Source organism: Tupaia chinensis, unplaced genomic scaffold (assembly GCF_000334495.1).
Source record: "Tupaia chinensis unplaced genomic scaffold, TupChi_1.0 Scaffold000037_20, whole genome shotgun sequence".
NCBI classification, from domain to species: domain Eukaryota; kingdom Metazoa; phylum Chordata; class Mammalia; order Scandentia; family Tupaiidae; genus Tupaia; species Tupaia belangeri.
Window position 1 is genome coordinate 1,924,582 of NW_006159479.1, and position 23,165 is coordinate 1,947,746.

At 36.4% G+C, this 23,165-nt stretch overlaps 1 protein-coding gene across 8 annotated transcripts in view; it reads left to right on the forward strand.

Moving 5' to 3' along the window:
- Positions 1-23,165, forward strand: part of RNASEH2B (ribonuclease H2 subunit B) — an 87,464-nt gene that overhangs the window by 4,713 nt on the left and 59,586 nt on the right. For 5 of the 8 annotated variants that reach the window (XM_014588317.2, XM_014588319.2, XM_014588313.2 and 2 more), the window contains exon 2: positions 6,956-7,035. The exons of 2 other annotated variants lie outside the window; for them this stretch is intronic. In XM_014588317.2, the coding sequence (XP_014443803.1) occupies positions 6,974-7,035 (62 nt within the window). In that variant the 5' untranslated portion in view covers positions 6,956-6,973. Of the gene's footprint in view, positions 1-6,780; positions 6,901-6,955; positions 7,036-23,165 lie in introns of all 8 variants that reach the window. One more of the 8 variants, XM_027772245.1, reaches the window with a different exon arrangement.

The window sequence follows — 23,165 nt, forward strand, 5'->3', positions numbered from 1 at the left end:
CTGAACCCCTCCCTGAGGACCACTACAGTGGTTCTTAGAGCATTTGGGAGCTAGGCTATAAAAATGTCCAGCCTAAGGTTTGGCACTTTGTGTTGTGGGCCAGAATTTACATGGTCAAAGGAAGTACGTGTCAGCATGGGATATGAAGCCTCTTCACAGATGTGCTTGCTTTTTCTCCAGCAGATGGATAATCAGCTCAGTTAGTTATGCATTCAAGAGGAAAAGGCTATATACTCTCAGTTGAATAAGAACCATAGCTGCAGTGAAACTGGGCCGTTAACAAAGAAAACGAAGATCATGTAAAACTTTTCAAAAGTATTTGATAGAGGCAGCCTACACTCAAGTTTAGAAAACTTCTGGACTCTGAGCCAGCTGGTGGTATGGTGGTAAGATCCCACTTAGCTAACTGCACAATTGAGTCTCAGACCCAGCAGCTTGAAAAAGCACCCTGGAGCACACTGGGTACATGTGTGAGCTTGCTCAAAATCTCAAGAGAAGAGTAAGACAAGACTGTGGAGTGGCCATCCCCACTGGGGTAGGGTGGGGATCTCTTTCTCACTTTCTCTCTCTCTCTCCTCCTCTCTCCAGCTGTACACACACCTTATAGCAAATTTTTTAAAAAGAGGGAGTGGGCAGCTGGTGGCATGATGGTGGCTAGATCCCACAAAGTCAACTGCATGGTTTGAGTCCTGGACCCAGTGGTTTGTAAAACACACTACTTGTGTGTGTGTGCATTCCCAAAATCTTGAGAGGAGAATGGAGGAGAATGGATTGCAACATGGCCATTCCTCTTGATGGGGTGAGTGAGTTCTCACTTTCCCTCTCTTTGTATCTCTCTTTCTCGTAGGCACACATGCCCCATAGCAAAACTAAAAAGAAAAGAAAAGATACAGGAAAGAAAACTTTAGAGATCTGAAGAACTTTGTATACTGAAAAGTGAGCATGTTAACCAACAGACCAGTAGAACTTTAAAGGGATTTATTTATTTATGAGACATATAAATTCACCTAACCTTGTGATGATACTTTTTCCACATTTAATTCATATTATTTATCAAGTTTCCTGCCGTACCACTGTGTTATATCTTGAAGGACTATATTTTAAAGTTTTGTTTAGGTTTCTTTGCCTCTAGCTTTCATTTTGTTTGGGAAACTGAATACCCCAGATAAACAAAGGCTAGAACTTGGGAGGGATACTTGTGAGGTGTTTAAGTTTGGGACTTAGGTTTTCACAGGCAGGTAGAGATGGACCTGCTTCTCATTTCACCAAGGTAAGCATTCCTTTTAATTTGGGATGATCTGAAATGTTTCTCTAATGGCCTGGAAATACTAGTTTATTTGCAGTTTTAGTTACTAAGAGGCCATTAACATCTCTAATTTTTGGAAAATGGTAAAAGTTTCCATCCTTCTTTGCTGCCCTAAAAGTAAATATTTGAGTCATATTTTTAATACTTTTCTCTGGTCCAAGTTTTGTATGCTTGTCAATTCCACTAAGTTGGGATGGACCCAGGTGTGAGAGGTCAGCTAATCCACTGTGCTTATTGCTATTAGAACGAGCCATTCATGGTTCATCTCCAAGGACATGGTAAAACGTTGGGAAGTCCTCTTGTTGTCTGAGGGAACAAAGCAAAATAAGCCAAAAAACCAGAAATGATATCAGGACTGTTTTTTAAAAAGTGATGAAATTCATTTGGATTCCCTTAGGCTGATTAAAACATTTCCTTTATCAGCACTCTGATTAAAAAGTCCCCAGATCAAACTGGACTTCAGATCACTCTTCAATTACAGACAAATTTTACAATAGAGTTATTCCCCTTTATTTCATGAAGAAGCATGTTAAAAAGTATTTTAGGGAAGGTTGTATTTGTTATTTATTTCCCCCACAGATAGCCTAAGTTCTGGGCAGTTTCTATGGGGTAAAGAGTGAGTTGTGTTGCCTTTTGGAAGGTAAGAATCCCAGGTCTGCTTACCTTAAAGATTTCAAATGCAATGTTTTTATATGAGACATCATAAACACAGATAATTATATTAGAGTAATTTCTCCAAATGGAATGTAAAAATCGATGTGAAAGCATAGTATGAACTCACACTTCTAAACTGTATTCTAATAAAGTGCTAAAAGAAAATTTTAAAGAGAAACTAATTTACTATTTAATGATGGAGAAAATTTATATTAATGTTGCTATTTCTGATTATAGTCTTGAGGGATTTTATAAGCCCAAAAGAAACACCTCTTTTTTTTTTTTTGGGAGAGGTTTTTGCTGTAGGGCGCATGCACTCGCTAGAAAGAGAGACAGAGAGACAGAAAGTGAGAAATCGCCCCCCAGGTGGATGGCCACACCGCAATCCCTTCTCCTTCATTCTCATCTGGGAATCTTGGGCACGCATGCATACGCGTCTGGTGTGAGTTTAAGCTACCAGGTCCGGGACTCAAACAACGGTTGACTACATGCGAGTCCAGTGACATAGCCATTATGTTAACTGTTGGTCCTGGAAACACCTCTTTTTTTTTTACATAAATAAAAAAAGTAAAAATTTTAACTGAATGGCCAAGGATATAAAGAAAAAAAAAAAAAAACCTATTATAGACCTAATTGACTTTTCAGTGAACCTAAAACAAACAAAACTCTACCTTTTTCCCTCTTTTACGTAAGGGCACATGATTAATCTCAGTAGAAAATTTTAGGCTGGTTTTTGTTCTTTGTCAAAACTACTTGTATGGATATAAGTTTGTGTGTAGAAATACACCTATGGACTGAGAACTTTCTTGCTTTCAAAAGAGTTATTCAGATGGGAGAAAGCCGCATTGCACTTGGCAAGTGATAGAGAACCTGACCAGTTCAAGTCTGACTTCAGACAACCTCTGAGCAGTTTAAACTCAACTTCTTGAAAGACATGTCTTTTACAGAATAATCTTCAGGCAGTCAGCAAAGTAGGAGTCTCAGTTTTTCTGCATGGAGCATGTTTAACCTTTTCCACACAAATCCTGAGTCTGACTTTGTCTTGATAAAACATGTTTTTAGTGGGACCTGCTGCTCTTTCTCAGATGGCCACTGGGTCTGTATCCCTGGCTAGCTGAGCAAGGCCAAGAGGGGGTGAACTAAATCATTAGCTAGTTGGTGTTATCAGGCTATTTCTGAAGCCTGATCTGTGGTCTTTGTAATTGTGTCAAAAGACCTGGGGTGTTTATAAATGAGAACTCATGGCTCTCACATATATATCCTTCAGAGCAGAAAAAGAATTTATATAAGGAAAGTAAGCACGGTTCATAATTTATTTGAATAGCAGATTAAGGACAACCTGAGTTCTGCCACATACTCTGAGCTTGAACTATGATGTTAGGAAACAAAATAACTCAGTCAGTGCTCTCAAAAACCTGGTTATAGTAAAACATACTTAAAAGCTAGATTTATGCTATTTATTAGCTCTGTGTCCTTGGACAGATTGCTTCCTCTTCATTGCAAAGCCTCAATTTCCTTCTCTCTATAGGGGAGAATGGTACCAGTCTCATGGGAGTTTTGTTTGGTTGTTCAAGTTACATTTAAGCTGTTTCGCACCTCAAGCTCTTAGCCCTTGGCCTGGAACAGAGTAGGTATTCCATAAATATTTACTGAAAGAGTAAATGTCTCACATTCCGTTTCTTCCAGCAGTATCTTAATATACACTGTTCTTTTTCCTTCCCTTTCACTTCCGTTCAAATTCTACCCATTATTCAGGGCTCAGTTCAACTGTATTTTCTACCAAGTTAAGCTATTTGCTCTAGCCCAACTTCTCTTCTTTGAACAGCCATGACTTTGTATCTGCCTAGAACCCTGGTCACTCTTCGCTTTCTCGGCAATGCTCTACTTAACCTTTAAACTCAGCTTTAAGTGTCACAAAAAAAAATCCCACTGGATGTGTCTTGTTTGTGCCCAGGTTAAAGGTACCTTTCGGCCACCTTCACCTATCATCATAATTATTCATTTTATTACCTTTTTAAAATATAAATATGCATTGAGCACCTAATACCTGCAAAGAGCTGGGGGGAAATCCAGGCATGTTCTTCCTTAGTAGTCGTTGGCTTCTAAGTGGTGAGCACCTCTGCCTTTAGCTTCAGAGCACAGCCTTTCCTAGGGTCTCTAAAAAGCACAACATGCCACTTAGGAATTTCAGACTTACATTCAGAGATTCCTTTACACAGGGAAATGTCCAAAAAATTTGTAGATACAAGAAACCAAGGAAATACCGCTCCTCTAAGGGAAAAGAATAAGTCTTCTTCCTCCACAGAGAATGCAAGGAAACTGATGGAAATGTCAGATAAAGAATTTAAAATAGTCATAGTGACAAAGCTAACAGAGATGCAAGAGAAGAGAGACAACAAACTTCAGAAGATGTAAGAGAAAAGATACACTGAGTTCCAGGAGGTGAGGAAGTTCTTGCACAATCTGAAAGAGGAAATACACATCATAAAAAAGAATCAAACAGAATTAGAATTGTTAGAGATGAAGGCTATAATACAGGAAATCAAAACTTCCCTTGAAAATATCAAAAGCAGATTAGATCATGCAGAAGACTGAATATTAGATGTAGAAGATAGAATCTCTGACCTAGAAAAATTCACCAAAAAGACTGAGAAAATAACCCAAAAAATGAGAATAACATATGAGTAATACTAGATACCATTAAACACCCAAACATCCGGGTGATTAGTATCCCAGAAGGCAAAGAGACTCAGAAGGGCATTGATAATCTCTTCCATGAAATCCTGGAAGAAAACTTTCCAAACCTAGAGGGGCACTCAAATATCCAGACCCAAGAAATACAGAGGACCCCACATAGAATCAACCCAAGAAGATGTTCCCCAAGTCACATCGTAGGCAGATTAACTAAAACCACAGACAGAGACAAGATACCAAATTTGACAAGAGAAACGTCAAGTGACTTTCAAAGGATATTCCTTAAGGCGAACTAACATCAGATCTTTCATCAGAAACAATACAAGCAAGGAAAGAATGGGAAAATATATTCAAAGTATTAAATGAAAAACAATTTCAACCCAGAATACTATACCCAACAAGATTATCCTTCATATGGGAAAAAAAGACAAAAACATTCTGAGATAAACAAAAGTTGAAAGAATTTACCAACACCATATCAGCTCTTCAAGAAGTGCAAAACTAAAGTCAGGCACACAGTAATAAGAGTACAAAAAACAACCAAGAGAATGGCCAGCCTGATGGTGAGGTCAAGTCTGGAGTTGAAGGTTAACTTCCAGAGTTTAAATGGAAAGATCAGACCACAATAACCCTCCAGATTCAATAGAAGAGAGGTTAATTACATGAGTCTGAACTAGTGAAAGAGAATTTTTTGACTTTAAACTAAAACATTACTGATTTTCTTTGATGCTTTGATTTCCATATTTAAGGATTTTGGTCTTCTCTTGAACTGTTCATCAACCTACTATTTGAACTGAATCCTAACCGTTTTCCTGACTTTAAGTTTCAAGCAAATTTCTTATAACATGTTTTATTTTGATCTATTAAAATTAATAGTTTTTCTTCAAATAAAAAAACGCATTAAAATAACTATTAGTACCTATTTAATGACTGAGATAAGCTATATAGCCCCAGCTAGGTGCTACTTTCTAGTATGTTCACTTTACTCACTGAGGTTTACGCCTAAAGTCAGACATGTGTTCATAGTTATGTATATTTCAGCTGTGCTTGCTATTGAAAGTTTTTAAATTAGTTAAGATCTTTAGTGAATCAGTAAAATGTGAGAAAAAAAAAAAGGGATGGAAAACAACTGTACCTACCAGAGACAGTGTGGGAGAAGGGGGGGAACTGGCAGACAGTGAGAGGTAGGGTATGAGGGGGGAGTAAAACAAAATATATAAGAAACAAGAAATAGAAAATTATTTGTTGTTGATAACCTGTTTGGTAATATCCTTGATTGAGCCAATATGCAATGTATTCTGGATAGAAAATCTCATTTTGTATACTGGATTGATGTACAGTGAATGACTAAAAATAAATAAATAAATACAATTTTTAAAAAATGTTTGTAGAAAATAGAATTAAAGTACTAATACAAATTAATTTGGTGTAAAAAAAATGGAAAACTATGCCTAGTTTTTCATGGTACATATTTTTCCATGGACTTTTTCAAGACCCTTTCTCCCTTCCTTCCTTCCTTCCTTCCTTTCTTTCTTTCTTTCTTTCTTTCTTTCTTTCTTTCTTTCTTTCTTTCTTTTTAAATTGGCCAGAGGAATGTGTATGTCACTTTCAGATACCTTGGTCAAGTCTGTCCTTTCTACCTCTCCAGAATTTTCCTGCTTTCCAGATATTTCAAGTTCTGTCTGTATGTTGCTGGTATGTTGGCTCTGAGTTGAACCTGATATTTTTCACCAGCTTCTCTAGCATTATAGGCCATTACTAGAAACATGGCTGTTGATAAGGACAGCCCTGAAAGAATGGAGGTTTTGTCTTCTATGGTTTTGGTGAAGGGCGAATTTTATTTTTTATTTTGTCTCCAAAGGTTTAAATGAAAGTTATACATAGAGACACCTGTCACTTGTAAATCATTTTTCAATATATGCCTCTCTCTACCCTTCTGGGTTTGTCTCCTATAGTCTGCAAATAAACAGAGCTTCAAGGCTAGAAAATGACCCAGATCTCTTTGGTGGTGGTGCTAACATCTGGAGAAGGGAAGACGTATAATTATTACTGAAATTAGCGTTCCAGGAAGCTGTAAGAAACTTGAAAACTGTGCTGATTTATCTTGTATTGTATTTGTGTCCCAGCAAACTGTTCCCAGGGAGGTGTTTATGGCAATTGGCAGGAGGGAACCAGAGAGTCTGAATATAATCTAAAGGCTGAAGTCCAGAAAAAATGAACTAGAACCCATTTAGGACATGATATTGGTAAGGATGATAATCCTATCTTTTTTTTTTTTCCCCTCTCCTACTGGACTTTAAGAAACCTGGATAATGTTATATGGTTACTAAAAAGGAGATTGGTGCCTTGGAGGCTGTACTCTCTTCTCGATGTAACTGTGGGTATGTATTGCTCAGAGTTTATCTCTAGTATTCCAAAAATCAGACAGAGTCCTGAACAAAATTCATTGCTTCCAAGTCATAAGAATGGGATATACAATTGGGTCTTTACAGAACGCATCATTAAAGACCGTGACAAAACTGCAATGGACCCAGTGTGATATAAGAAACCAGAGTGGCAGGGCTTAAGAACATTGAGAAATTTAATGCATTATTGATCCTGAAATGGGAATGAATAAACTTTATTTTATATATTTATTTAATTTTTTAAGGTCCATTTTATGGTTTATTATATTTACAACATTTTCTCATGCTACAATTTTCATGTATTTATATACATAAATATATTTTATAATATGCTTTTTACATTTGTATTTTTATATACTTAATATATTCAGAACATTTCTCATATCGGAATTTCATTACACACTCTTATACTCTTTTCTCATTTTTTTCTAGTCTTTTTTCCACATTTTATTGATTCACAAAATATCTTAAATAAACTATTTTCAATAGTAAGTACAGGTGGGACCAACAGTTAGCATAATGACTATGTCGCTGGACTCCCACGTAGTTGATCGCGGTTCGCGTCCCGGACCCAGTGGCTTAAAACTCACGCCGGGCGCTTGTGCGTGCATGCCCAAGATCCCAAGAGGAGAGTGGAGGAGAAGGGATTGCGGGGTGGCCATCCCCCCGGGGGGGGTTTTTTCGCTTTCTGTCTCTCTGTCTCTCTCTGTCTGTCTGGCGAGCGCATGTGCCCTATAGCAAAAAACTCTCCAAAAAAAGAAAAAAAAATAGTAAGTACAGGTGATATAAACATATCTATAAACACATGTCTGACTTTAGGCATAAAACTCAGTAAGTAGAATGAACATACTATAAAGTAGCACCTAGCTGAGGCTATACAGCTTACTATGGTTATTAAGTAGGTCTGTTTTGCATTTATTTTTTTTCTATTTTTTTTTCAAATTTCAAGAAAAGCAGTTTTAGCTTTAATAAATCAAAAAATGTTAAGAAAAATTTGCTTAAGACTTAAAGTGAGGAAAAAGGTTAGGATTCTGTTCAAACAGTAGGTAGATACTAAAAAGTAAAAACATAGATATTGACAAAGCTAAAATCTAGTAACAAGTACACTGTAATTTTCTTCTGAAACATCTTTTCTCTTTCCATTCCCCCTTTTACTAAAGAGAGGCATAGCTTACTTGAAAAAAAAAAAAAAATGAGTTTAGTCTCAATTTGGTCTGTTATTTGCACAAAGCCCCGTAAGAATACTCACTGATTTAGTTGGCTTTGCTGGAACCTTTTATAAAGAACTTCAGATTAGACTCTTTAAAAGCCTCCCAAGGCTACTGAGCCAACTCAGGAATTCACCATCTGACTGTACCTGTAAGTACTGGTATTCACGAGTTTTTTGGGCCTGTCAGGAGGTGACATTCTTTACTTACTTGCCAGGCACAACTGTTTATGGTACCAGACAATCTTTCTAAGAGCTTCTGTTGGCTTTCTTGAGATCTACCTTAGTTTCTTAGCTTTCTAGTCATATCTTCAGATATGACATTCCAGACAAAGCCCTGGTAATAACCAGTATTTCAAATTTCTGAAGCAAGGCAACAGATATTATTGAACTTATGCAAATAACCATTCTTCCACAAATAAGAATGCTCACATATATTTTCAATTCCAGAGGGGCAGGAAGGGAGAAAAGTTTCAATTTAAAAAAATTAACAAGTTGCTGAACCTATCAACAACTCAAAAGAAAACAAAAATTCTTAAATCTGGAAGACAAATTGTAGAAGAAAATCAGTAATGTTTTAGTCAAAAATCATAAAATTCTATTTTACCAGTTCAGTCTCTTGTAATTAATCTCTCTTCTGTTTAATCTGCAGTGTTACTGTGGTCTAATCTTTCTGTTTGAATCCTGGAAGTTAACATTATTATTGATATTTCTGGACTTTTCCCTACCATTAAGTTGGCCATTTTTTTGGATGTTTTTTTCTCTCTTATTTCTGTTTGTCTCTCTTTAGTTTTTTGGTATAGCACTCTCTTCAGAACTTCTTGAAGAGCTGGTTTGGTGTTGGTAAATTCTTTCAGGTTTTGTTGATCTGAGATTGCTTTTTATCTTTTCTTCTCATATCAAGGATAGTCTTGACGGGTATAGTATTTTTGGTTGAAATGATTTTTCTTTTTCTTTTTTTGGAGAGGTTTTTGCTATAGGGTGCATGCGTTCTCCAGAAAGACAGAGAGATGCAGAAAGTGAGAAATCACCCCCCAAGAGGATGGCCATGCCATAGTTCCTTATCCTTCATTCTCCTCTCAGGATCTTGGGCATGCACACACATGTGCCCGGCGTGAGTTTAAGCCACTGGATCTAGGACCGGAACTGCATTCGACTACATGAGAGTCTAGCGACATAGCCATTACGCCAACTTCTGGTCCCCAGATGGTTTTTCTTTTAACACTTTGAATATATATTCCCATTCTTCCCTCGCTTGCATTGTTTCTGAGATGTCCAATGTTGGCCTGATGGAATAACCTTTGTAAGTAGCTTAAAGTTTCTCTCTTCCCAATTTCAGTATCTTGTCTTTCTATTTCTTGCATCTGGATATTTGGATGCCTTTCTATATTTGAAAAGTTTTCTCCCGAGATTTCATGGAATAGATTATCAATGCCATTATTAGTTCCTTTGCCTTCTGGGATACCAATTATCTGGATGTTTCAGCGTTTAATGGTATCCAGTATTTCTCGTATATTATTCTCATGTTTTGGGGGTTATTTTCTCAGGTTATTTTTTTTGGTGATTTTTTTTTTTTGTATGCTAGAGGTTTTCTCTTTGACATCCAAGATTTGACCTGCATGGTCTAATCTGCTTTTAATACTTTCAAGGAAAGTTTTGATTTCCTGTAGTGTACAGCCTTCATCTCTAACAATTCTTTTTGATTCTTTTTTATGGTGTGTACTTCTTCTTTCAAATTGTTGAAGGGAACCAGCAGTTAGCGTCATGGCTATGTCGCTGGACGTAGTCGACCACGGTTCACGTCCCGAACCCGGTGACTTAAAACTCACGCCAGGCACATGTGCGTTTGTGCCCAAGATCCCGAGAGGAGAATGGAGGAGAAGGGATTGTGGTGTGACCATCCCCTCTGGGGTGTGATTTCTCGCTTTCTGTCTCTATGTCTCTCTCTGTCTGTCTGGCAAGCGCACGCGCCCTATAGCAAAAAAAAACTCTCAAAAAAAAAAAAGTGTAAACAAATTGTTGAAGAACTTCCTCATCTCTGGGCACTCACTGTCTCTTTTCTCTTGTATCTTCTGAAGTTTGTTGTCTCTCTTTTCTTGTATCTCAATTAGTTTTGTCACTATGAAAATTTTGAATTCTTCATCTGACATTTCCATGAGCTCCATTGTCTGTCTGTGGATGATGAAAAGCTGTTTTTTTCCTTTGGGGGAGAGATATTGTCTTGGTTTCTTTTATTTCTTGTGCCTCTGCAGTGGCTCCTGGTCATCTGATGGGTTATATGTTTCTTCTTAATTTCTTGGAGTTAAATCTGAGTGTTAGAGGTGTGTGGGAGGAGATGACCCACAATATCTCTGCATTTCTGTTTCCTCTTTCCCTGATACTCACCAAGCAACCTGTGCTTTTGTTGTTGGAACTGGGTATTACAAAAGCCTCCCAGTTTCTAGAGAACAGGTGCTCCTGGGCTGAGCTGTGAGGTTTCAACTGAAAGTTCAGAGGCATGTGGGAAGAGATGAGCCATGCTCTTTCTGAAGCTCTGTATTTTTTCCCCTGCTGCTTACTTTGCATTCTCTCTTTTGCTTTTTAGTCATTTGGTGTTATATTCACTTTTGACCAATTTGTTGGAGAAGGTTTCTGCAACTGTAAGCTCATATGCTTCACTTTACTGTGAAGTACTTCTTTGCCAATTTTTCTCCTCTACTGTGTTTTGCAACATGGTATCCACAGAAAGAGATTTCAGTTCTGATTTATCAAGATTAGTTTCTCCCTTTGTGAAGCAGGTTCAGTGGGGGATTCAGGTTTTCTATGACCCTAAAAGTACTCAGATGTGTGGCTACTGTGTGCCTAGACCTTCTGCACATTCTGTGAGAGCTGAGAAGCAAAGTGAGAAAGTCAGGTAAAAGAAAAGAAAACAAAGGGGAAAAGAAGAAAAAATAAAAGAGAGAGACCAAAATCACACCCAAGAAACAGGGGAAACAATTTTTTTAAAAGGCAAGAAATAAAAACCACACGGAGTGCTTGCAAGCCATATGAAAGGAACAGGGCCCACCTCAAATATAAATGGATTCTGAAATTAGCAACATAAAGGAGAGGTCAGAGGTGAGATACAGTATTTAAAAATATTTTAAAACTATAAAAAAATTTAAAGAGAGAGACAGAAAGAAGACAGAGACAGCCCTACCTGGCTAGGTGTTTGGACTGGAAGGAGAGGTTTAGAGCAGCAACTTTTCAGTTAAAGAAGCAGGGCCCACCTCAGATGTAGATGGATTCTGACTAGGTGTTTGGGCTGGATGGGAAGATACTCTGGTTCTGATTTAATCTCTTCTTGGAAGGCTAATTGTTATGCTCTTAGCTACCTGTGCTTAGAATTTGTGACTTTTATATTTTTATCTTGTTATTCTCTGTATATTCTTGACTTTTCATGTAGTTGAGGGAAGGGAAATTGATTCTTAAAAACTGAGCACTCGGGACCAGCAGTTGGCGTAATGGCTATGTTGCTAGACTCCCATGTAGTCCACCGTGGTTTGTGTCCTGGACCCGGTGGTTAAACTCATGCCGGGCACATGTGTGTGCGTGCCCAAGATCCCAAGAGGAGAATGGAGGAGAAGGGATTGCAGCATGGCTATCCTTCAGGGGTTGATTTCTCGCTTTCTGTCTCTCTGTCTTTCTGGCGAGCGCGCATGCCCTATCGCAAAAAAAAAAAAGAGTGCTTATTGCCTGTTCTAGACAGATATTTCAACCTAGGAGAAACCTGCAAAATTATTCCCACTATAGATGAATCATTTGAGACACAGAGAAGTTGAGTATCTTTCCCAAAATCATACTGTTGAGTAAGGAGAGGAGCTGGGAATGGAATTTAGAACTGTGTGACTCCAGACCCAGTGTTCTATCTATGCTGACATCATCGAAGAAATTGGCATAAGTTAAAAATAGGTTTTTAACTGATGAGGACCTTCTCCATTCTTTCTCTTATTTTTCTGATTCTTTCTCCTTACTCTAAAAGCAGGATTTATTTTCTTTACTGGTACATTTAGCTATTCTTGAACTGTGCTAGATACAGGTAAAAGAGAGTAGAAGTTAGGAAAAGATGGAGCTTCCAAGCCTCGTGGATGAGGAGCTAGCCTCTGGGATAACCTGGAGTTTTCCAAATTTGAATGAAATGGTTTAACTTTGTTAGAGCCTTTTCTTTACAGCCACAAGTAACTTTTATGTGTCTAAAATCAAGTATAGGCTAAAAAATTATCAGAAGTTTTGTAGCAACATGTTCTTTTTTTTTTTTTTTTTTTAATACTAAGCCTTTAAAATGCAGTGAGGGTAAATCTACCCCTTCATAAAAGCAATGAAAACACTGGCAATGATGGTCAAAGTCAACTTTTCAGAACTCTTGAAATAGCCAAAGGCTTCCAACAGAGTGAGGAGTGTTTATTCAAGAAAAACTGCTGAATCTCATTAGAACAGCAGGGTTTATGGCATTGTAACTTGAACTACTTCCATTTCTTTTTTCTAAGCTCTGCAGTACCCTGAAAATGAGTAGTCTTGCAAACATGGTACTTATAAAATTCAGCAGCCTTGCAACCACTGGACAGGACAGATTTGGTTTGAAGCTTCTCAAAAAGTCCCATACCCAGACAACTGACTCTGTTTGACCTATCTCACAGCTCCCTGGAGAAGTCTCTTTTGCTGAATATTGTATGCGATTCCTTCTTGGAGCTTAATTACTCTGCAGGAAAAGCTCTATTACTAGGGTGTTTGTCTAAAACAATCATTGGCAATTGTTTAACATTGCCAACCTGTCAAGAGCTAAAGACAAAGAGAATCTTGTAAGCAGCAAGAGAGAAATGATCCCGATTAAAAGAGAGCCTCAAGGGACCAGCAGTTAGCATAATGGCTATGTCGCTGGACTCCCATGTAGTCGACTGTGGTTCACGTCCCGGACCCGGTGGTTAAAAACTCACTCCGGGTCCGTGTGCGTGCGTGCCTAAGATCCCGAGAGGAAAATGGAGGAGAAGGGATTGCGACGTGGCCATCCCCCTGGGGGGTGATTTCTTGCTTTCTGTCTCTCTGTCTCTGTCTGGTGAGTGCATGTGCCCTATAGCAAAAACCTCTCCAAAAAAAAAAGAAAAAAGAAAAAAAAAAGAGAGCCTCAATAAAATTAACAACTGACTTCTTATCAGAAACTATGGAGGCTAGATGTCAGTGGGGTAGTATATTCAAGATGCTGAAAGAAAAGTATTATCAACTGAAATTTCTTTAACTGTCAAAATTACCCTTTAAAAATGAAGAAGAAACTACAACATTCCTAGATAAAAAAAGTTTTTCTAATTGATCACTAGTAGACCTGTCCCATGGAAAAGACCCTAGACAGTAACTTCTATCACATGAAGAATAAAGATCATTGATAAAGTTAAGTAGATAAATATAAAAGACAGTACCAATGTCCATTTCCTTATAACTCTTCTAACAAAAAACTATATAAGACAATAATCATAAAAATATAGTAAGTAAAGATGCAATATGTATGATAATAATAGCATAAAGAAGGAGGAAAGAATATATTGCAGAAAAATTCAAAATTCCATTGAAACTAAGTTAATAAGTTAAGATGCTAATTGTAATTCCCAAAACAACCACTAGGAAAATAACTACACCTAAAATAAAGTAGAAGAAACAAGAGAATTAAAATGATGCTCTGAAAATACATATTTAACATGAAAGAAGGCTGTAATAGAGGACTAGACAGATAAATACATATGACATAGAACACAGCTAAATGGCAGACCTAAATTGTACCTTATCAATAATTACATTAAATATAAAGTCATTACATATTACTATTAACAGACAGAAATGATCAGAATGTAGGGAGAAAACTGCATGATCCAACTATATTCTATCCACAAGACACATACTTTAGATTTAAAGACACTAATAGTTTGGAAGTAAAAGGATGGGACAAGATATACTATAACCATAGAAGAGATGGAGTGGTTATATTAATATCAGATGGAATAGATGTTAAGACAAAAAAAATTGTTACTGGACAGAAAGAGGGATATTTGTCAAAAAAAAAAAAATCTTGTCGTATTTATGCACCTAATGACAGAACCCCAAAATATGTAAACTAGAAACTCACAGAGAGAGGCAGACAATTGAACAGTAACAGTGGGAAATTTTAATAACCTACTTTCCTAATGGATACAATAACTAGAAAGACGATCACCCAGGAACTCGAAAACTTGATCAGGACTATAAATCAATTATACTGAACAGGCATCTACCAAACATTCCACTCAGTACTTCCTAGCTTATTCTTCTAGGCTAGTATTAAACTTACACCAACATCACAAGAAAAAAAGAAAACTGCAGTTTTCTTTATAAATATAGAAAATATATAAAAATTAATAACCACTAGCAAAACAAATCTTGGAGTATTTAAAAAAAAAGATTATATGGCCAAAGGTAATTCCTAGGAACATATAGTCATTTTCCCTGGGCATATACTATATCCTAGGAATGTAAGGTTAGTTCAACATACCAAAATCATAAATGAAGTGTACCAAATTAATAGAATAAAGGCCAAAATCCACAGACTTATCTCAATCATCACAGAAAAAGCATTTGACAAAATTAAATGCCCTTTCATGATAAAAATATACAACAGTTTAGGAATAGAGAACTTTCTTAATCTGGTAAAAAGCATTTATGAAAAAAAAAAAACACTATGCTGACACATTTCATAAGAATTTTTTTTGCATAGTGAAATGAAAGTATTTTGGATAAATTGGCTTAAATAAAACATACTAACATTTGTTTTACTCATTTTTAATTTGACTACTAGAAAAATGTAAATTACATATGTAGCCAACATTTATAAAATGTATTTTCTTTCGGTTGGACAATACAGCTCAAGATCCGGGCTTACAGGTTCCAGCAGATCCAGGTCCTATGCCTTGCTCTATAGAGAGGTGAGGGTGAAGAAGTAAGGAAGAAAAGATGAAGTAATGTATCAGATGCAGTTTTTTCTGTGAAGTTAGTGGCTTCATTATATTCACAGCTATACCCCTAAGACAGTGCCTGGACTGGTAAAATAATACTGCTAGTATAAAAAAGATTTAATAAGAATTTGTTACTGAATGGTTATTTATTTAGCACCTGATTTTTACCTGTTCTTGCTGTGATTGCCTAAAATCTAGCAAATGAGAAGGCAGTTTAGTGAGGACATAATCGATAATCGTCTAGTCATGAGATGGGTGTGCTAACTCTAAAGGGGATTAAGAGGAGCTAGAGAGTGGTGGTTGCTGTTTGACAGTGTGAGCTTGTTATTGCTAGGTTTTTGATTACACAAAGATTGAAATCTTTGCTTAATAACTTTTTTCACTTTTAGAGAAATGTTTTTGAAGCTAACACTTTGTTTACTTATTTATTTATTGCCAGAGGATACATGTACTTGTGAGAGAGATAGAGAAAAGGAGAGGGAGAAAGCACTTTCCAATGAGGTGAGGTCATGCTGCAGCCCATTCGCCATTTTCTCCATCCTGTCAGGATTTGGGGCATGCATGCACACGTACCTGGTGTGTTTCACAAGCCTTCAGGACTGGTATTTGAACCACAGTTGGCCATGTGGGATTTTTTTTTTTTTTTTTTTAATACTAAGCCTTTAAAATGCAGTGAGGGTAAATCTACCCCTTCATAAAAGCAATGAAAACACTGGCAATGATGGTCAAAGTCAACTTTTCAGAACTCTTGAAATAGCCAAAGGCTTCCAACAGAGTGAGGAGTGTTTATTCAAGAAAAACTGCTGAATCTCATTAGAACAGCAGGGTTTATGGCATTGTAACTTGAACTACTTCCATTTCTTTTTTCTAAGCTCTGCAGTACCCTGAAAATGAGTAGTCTTGCAAACATGGTACTTATAAAATTCAGCAGCCTTGCAACCACTGGACAGGACAGATTTGGTTTGAAGCTTCTCAAAAAGTCCCATACCCAGACAACTGACTCTGTTTGACCTATCTCACAGCTCCCTGGAGAAGTCTCTTTTGCTGAATATTGTATGCGATTCCTTCTTGGAGCTTAATTACTCTGCAGGAAAAGCTCTATTACTAGGGTGTTTGTCTAAAACAATCATTGGCAATTGTTTAACATTGCCAACCTGTCAAGAGCTAAAGACAAAGAGAATCTTGTAAGCAGCAAGAGAGAAATGATCCCGATTAAAAGAGAGCCTCAAGGGACCAGCAGTTAGCATAATGGCTATGTCGCTGGACTCCCATGTAGTCGACTGTGGTTCACGTCCCGGACCCGGTGGTTAAAAACTCACTCCGGGTCCGTGTGCGTGCGTGCCTAAGATCCCGAGAGGAAAATGGAGGAGAAGGGATTGCGACGTGGCCATCCCCCTGGGGGGTGATTTCTTGCTTTCTGTCTCTCTGTCTCTGTCTGGTGAGTGCATGTGCCCTATAGCAAAAACCTCTCCAAAAAAAAAAGAAAAAAGAAAAAAAAAAGAGAGCCTCAATAAAATTAACAACTGACTTCTTATCAGAAACTATGGAGGCTAGATGTCAGTGGGGTAGTATATTCAAGATGCTGAAAGAAAAGTATTATCAACTGAAATTTCTTTAACTGTCAAAATTACCCTTTAAAAATGAAGAAGAAACTACAACATTCCTAGATAAAAAAAGTTTTTCTAATTGATCACTAGTAGACCTGTCCCATGGAAAAGACCCTAGACAGTAACTTCTATCACATGAAGAATAAAGATCATTGATAAAGTTAAGTAGATAAATATAAAAGACAGTACCAATGTCCATTTCCTTATAACTCTTCTAACAAAAAACTATATAAGACAATAATCATAAAAATATAGTAAGTAAAGATGCAATATGTATGATAATAATAGCATAAAGAAGGAGGAAAGAATATATTGCAGAAAAATTCAAAATTCCATTGAAACTAAGTTAATAAGTTAAGATGCTAATTGTAATTCCCAAAACAACCACTAGGAAAATAACTACACCTAAAATAAAGTAGAAGAAACAAGAGAATTAAAATGATGCTCTGAAAATACATATTTAACATGAAAGAAGGCTGTAATAGAGGACTAGACAGATAAATACATATGACATAGAACACAGCTAAATGGCAGACCTAAATTGTACCTTATCAATAATTACATTAAATATAAAGTCATTACATATTACTATTAACAGACAGAAATGATCAGAATGTAGGGAGAAAACTGCATGATCCAACTATATTCTATCCACAAGACACATACTTTAGATTTAAAGACACTAATAGTTTGGAAGTAAAAGGATGGGACAAGATATACTATAACCATAGAAGAGATGGAGTGGTTATATTAATATCAGATGGAATAGATGTTAAGACAAAAAAAATTGTTACTGGACAGAAAGAGGGATATTTGTCAAAAAAAAAAAAATCTTGTCGTATTTATGCACCTAATGACAGAACCCCAAAATATGTAAACTAGAAACTCACAGAGAGAGGCAGACAATTGAACAGTAACAGTGGGAAATTTTAATAACCTACTTTCCTAATGGATACAATAACTAGAAAGACGATCACCCAGGAACTCGAAAACTTGATCAGGACTATAAATCAATTATACTGAACAGGCATCTACCAAACATTCCACTCAGTACTTCCTAGCTTATTCTTCTAGGCTAGTATTAAACTTACACCAACATCACAAGAAAAAAAGAAAACTGCAGTTTTCTTTATAAATATAGAAAATATATAAAAATTAATAACCACTAGCAAAACAAATCTTGGAGTATTTAAAAAAAAAGATTATATGGCCAAAGGTAATTCCTAGGAACATATAGTCATTTTCCCTGGGCATATACTATATCCTAGGAATGTAAGGTTAGTTCAACATACCAAAATCATAAATGAAGTGTACCAAATTAATAGAATAAAGGCCAAAATCCACAGACTTATCTCAATCATCACAGAAAAAGCATTTGACAAAATTAAATGCCCTTTCATGATAAAAATATACAACAGTTTAGGAATAGAGAACTTTCTTAATCTGGTAAAAAGCATTTATGAAAAAAAAAAAACACTATGCTGACACATTTCATAAGAATTTTTTTTGCATAGTGAAATGAAAGTATTTTGGATAAATTGGCTTAAATAAAACATACTAACATTTGTTTTACTCATTTTTAATTTGACTACTAGAAAAATGTAAATTACATATGTAGCCAACATTTATAAAATGTATTTTCTTTCGGTTGGACAATACAGCTCAAGATCCGGGCTTACAGGTTCCAGCAGATCCAGGTCCTATGCCTTGCTCTATAGAGAGGTGAGGGTGAAGAAGTAAGGAAGAAAAGATGAAGTAATGTATCAGATGCAGTTTTTTCTGTGAAGTTAGTGGCTTCATTATATTCACAGCTATACCCCTAAGACAGTGCCTGGACTGGTAAAATAATACTGCTAGTATAAAAAAGATTTAATAAGAATTTGTTACTGAATGGTTATTTATTTAGCACCTGATTTTTACCTGTTCTTGCTGTGATTGCCTAAAATCTAGCAAATGAGAAGGCAGTTTAGTGAGGACATAATCGATAATCGTCTAGTCATGAGATGGGTGTGCTAACTCTAAAGGGGATTAAGAGGAGCTAGAGAGTGGTGGTTGCTGTTTGACAGTGTGAGCTTGTTATTGCTAGGTTTTTGATTACACAAAGATTGAAATCTTTGCTTAATAACTTTTTTCACTTTTAGAGAAATGTTTTTGAAGCTAACACTTTGTTTACTTATTTATTTATTGCCAGAGGATACATGTACTTGTGAGAGAGATAGAGAAAAGGAGAGGGAGAAAGCACTTTCCAATGAGGTGAGGTCATGCTGCAGCCCATTCGCCATTTTCTCCATCCTGTCAGGATTTGGGGCATGCATGCACACGTACCTGGTGTGTTTCACAAGCCTTCAGGACTGGTATTTGAACCACAGTTGGCCATGTGGGATCTGTCTCTCTTAAATACTAGACTATAGGACCAACCCCTGAAGTGAGCACTTTATCTAGACTCCCTAATTTTCAAGTATCAGCACCTAACTCAATTTTTTTTTTTCAAATAACTCTCAGAACCTTTCTGTGAACTGAGTTTGACCAAGAAGCCAGCTAAAATTTTAGCTGATTGAAGTGAATACTTAATTCCTTTGCTCCTTAGCCATTAAAACAGAGAACTTTAACCAATGCTAGACATAGGAAATCATGCTATGTTATATTTTCTATTGTAGTTTCATATTTCATGTATTTCTTCTTAGCAGTTTTACATTTGCAATTTATGTTTGTATATGGTTATTTGATTTAATATCCGTCTCTTCCATGGAACTTCCATAAGCTTTGTATGTGCAGAGATTGGGTCTATTTTTGCTAGTCAGTAGCTGATGAATGAGTTAATAACATAGGCAGGAGAGACTAGTTTTTAAAAGCCTTTTATAGTAAAGAGAGCAAAAACCACCTCAATGTAGTGTGTCATGTGGAATTGTGTGTTGAAAGAGTCAGTCCAATACCATGTTGTTTTTGTTTGTACAATGTGAGAAAAGATTATTTTTCCATAATAAGTAGACATTTTAGTGATACCTAAGTTTGTATATCACAAAGCACATTTCAGAGAACATTGGCATTTGCAACATAACATGTTAATGCCGGTGTTTATTTGTAGTCAGTAATTCCAAAAGTTCTTATAACTTGACATTTTAGACTATAGCTAAGCCCTTGGATTTACTGCTCTTCCTGGGAAAAATATAAATACAACTTCCCTTTGCAGTTATTAGAAGTGCATTTTTTTACACTTTGATATTTTAAATGTTTAACTATTTGCAGTCCTGGAGGAATGGGAAAGCTGGAAATGAATGCATAAGAATTACTAGATCCAAAGCATTTTAGAAAAAAAGGAAACAAAAACCAAACAGTAATTCACCAAGTTAAAGCTGAAAGATCTACCATAGTAGTGAAATGAGACCAAGTAGTGTATTACTATCACAAAGCAAGGTACTCTTTTCTACACTTTGAGGTATAATGAAAATAGGGATGCTAGAAAATTAAGAAACAGCTCATGGTGGGTGGGTGAAGGAGGGAAAAAGCACGGTTGCAATTTTTTTTGAAAAGTTTTTAGCAGTGTTAAGCTTTATCCTTTACATTTTTATCTGGAAATACGTTGCAAAGATAAAGTTATAAAATATTCTTAAAATGTAATCTGTGTGATTCCGTTTATATAATAGTCTCAAAATGACAAAATTATAGAGGTGGAGAACTGATTGTCATCAGGGGTGGGGGAGGTGCAGAGGGTCTTTGAGTTCTTGCCTCATCCATTTTGAAGCTATGTATTTGGAACATAAACATTCAGGATTGTTAGGTGTCCTTGATTGGTGGATTCTTATGTCATGAAATAACCCATATCCCTGGGGAACCAGCAGTTAGCGTAATGGCTATGTCGCTGGACTCCCACGTAGTCGACCGTGGTTCATGTCCCGGACCCGGTGGCTTAAAACTCACGCCGGGCGCGTGTGCGTGTGTGCCCAAGATCCCGAGAGGAGAGTGGAGGAGAAGGGATTGCGGCGTGACCATCCCCCCTGGGGGGTGATTTCTCGCTTTCTGTCTCTATGTCTCTGTCTGTGTGGCGAGCGCACGTGCCCTACAGTGAAAATCTCTCCAAAAAAAAAAAAAAAAATCTTAATAAAAAAATAAATAAATAAATAAAAATAACCCGTATCCCTGAAAATATTCTTTGTCCATTATTAATATAATTAGATGTTCATCTTTTGATTAGTGTTACCATGGTAAGCACAATATAGCTTCCTTTCTTTACTTTAAACCTGCTTGTTATTTATATTTAAATTGTTTCTTTTTTTTTAAGAATTATTTTATTTAACTCTATTTATTTATTTGTTTACTTACTTACTTACTTATTTAAATTTGACCAGAGAGGGACAGGGTGAGACAGGGAAAGTGAAAAAGCAAGCCACCAGGTCAGACACTCAAACCGTCCTAGGCTATGTGGGAGTCCAGTACCCTTAACCACCTATGCCTACTGCTGGTCCCTAAACTGCGTTTCTTATGGTTTTTATCTCACTTTTTAAAATTGGATCTGACACTTTCTGCTTTCAATTGAGCTGTTTAGACCATTTATTATTGAATGTGTGTTACTGATATAGCTGGATTTGAGTCTGTTGATGTTGCTATTTTTTTTCTGTCTCATTTGTTCTTTGTACCTCTTTTACTCTCCTCCTGCCTTTTGGATTAATTGAGTGTTTTTTATTATGTACTTCAGTCCTTTGTTGTCTTATCATGACATTTTTTGTGTTGTAATTTTAGTTACTACCTTGGATCTTATTGTGAACATATTTAAATTATCATATCTACCTCCATGTGATACTACACCACTTCACATAAAATAAACTTACAGTAGTATACTTACATTCCTCCCCTCCTAGCCATTACACTATTGTTGTCATACATTTTATGTATACGCAAAATCTCACACCAAATTGCCCTTATTTTTGTGTAAACAGCCAGTGATCTTTATAGAAATTTAAATAGCAAGAAAAATTCCTGTTTGTTTATCTCTGCAGCTACCATTACCTATTTTTCTTGTTCCTTTGTTAGATTCGTATTTCCCTCAGAGTATTCTTTCTGCCAGAAGGACTTCTTCTGGCATTCCTTGTAGTGAGTCTCTTCTGATTATTTATTTCATGTCTTCATATGCCTGAAGAAGTCTGTCACCTTCCTTTTTCAAGGTAGTTCTTTGAGAGTATGCTGTTTTCTTTTAGTACTTTGAAGATGTTTGTTGTCATCTGGCTTGCACTGTTTTGACAAGAAATTTGCTATCATTCTTAGCTTTGTTCTTCTGTATGTAATGTGTCTTTTTTTTTCTGTCTGCTTTTAAGATTTGTTTATTACAGATTTTGAACTAGTAATTATGATGTATAGTTTATTCTTGTTTGCTGTACTTTGAGTTCATTAAACTTCTTAGGTATATGGGTTATAGTTTTTATCAAATTTCATCAAATTTGATTGAGACATGGTTTCTTCAAATATTTTTCAGTTCCCTTTAGGATGCTCAACGTCTTCCCATATTTCACTGATATTCTTGTTTTCTTTTAAGATATTTTCTCTGTGTTTTCATTTTAGATTCTTTCTATTACTATATCTTTAAGACCATACATTTTACTTTTGCCGCTCATTCTATTCAGTGTATTTTTTAATCCCTAGGAATTTAAATATGAGTCTTAAAATTTTTTCTCTGACTCTACTTAATTTTTACATATGAAGAATGCTGTTTTTAATACCTTTGTCTATTAGTGTCTGTGTATGATATCAATACCCTTTATTCAATAATGGATTCATTTCTTTTCTGTCATTGTAGGACATGTTTTTGTTTCTTTGAATGTCCAGTAGTAGTTGATTAGATGCTAGGTTTTGTGAATTTTATGTTTTGGGGTGATGAATATTTTTGTACTCCTATAAATATTCTTGAACTTCATTCTGGGACACAGTAGAGTTACCTGGAAAGAGTTTGATTCTTTTAGGTCTTGCTTTTAAAATCTGTTTGGTGGGACCAGAGCAGCACTTAGGCTGGGGTTAGTTGTCTCCTACAATTGAGACCCCATGAAACCATTCCTAGAATAGAGTAGGTGTGGTTCAGGCCTTGAGGGACTCTGAGATACCATTCCCTCTAATCTATTCAGATGGGTTCTCCTCGCCCTTGGATGGTTTTATCACATGCATACACTAAGTAGTTCTCTGTTAGATATTAAAGCAGGACCCACTAAGGATCTCTGGGGTTTTCATTGTTTTCAGCCCTCTCATTTCCTCTGTGGTCATCTAGCCATGTGGTGGCTCTGGAACTCTCAGCTTTACCTCTTCAACTCAGAAAGA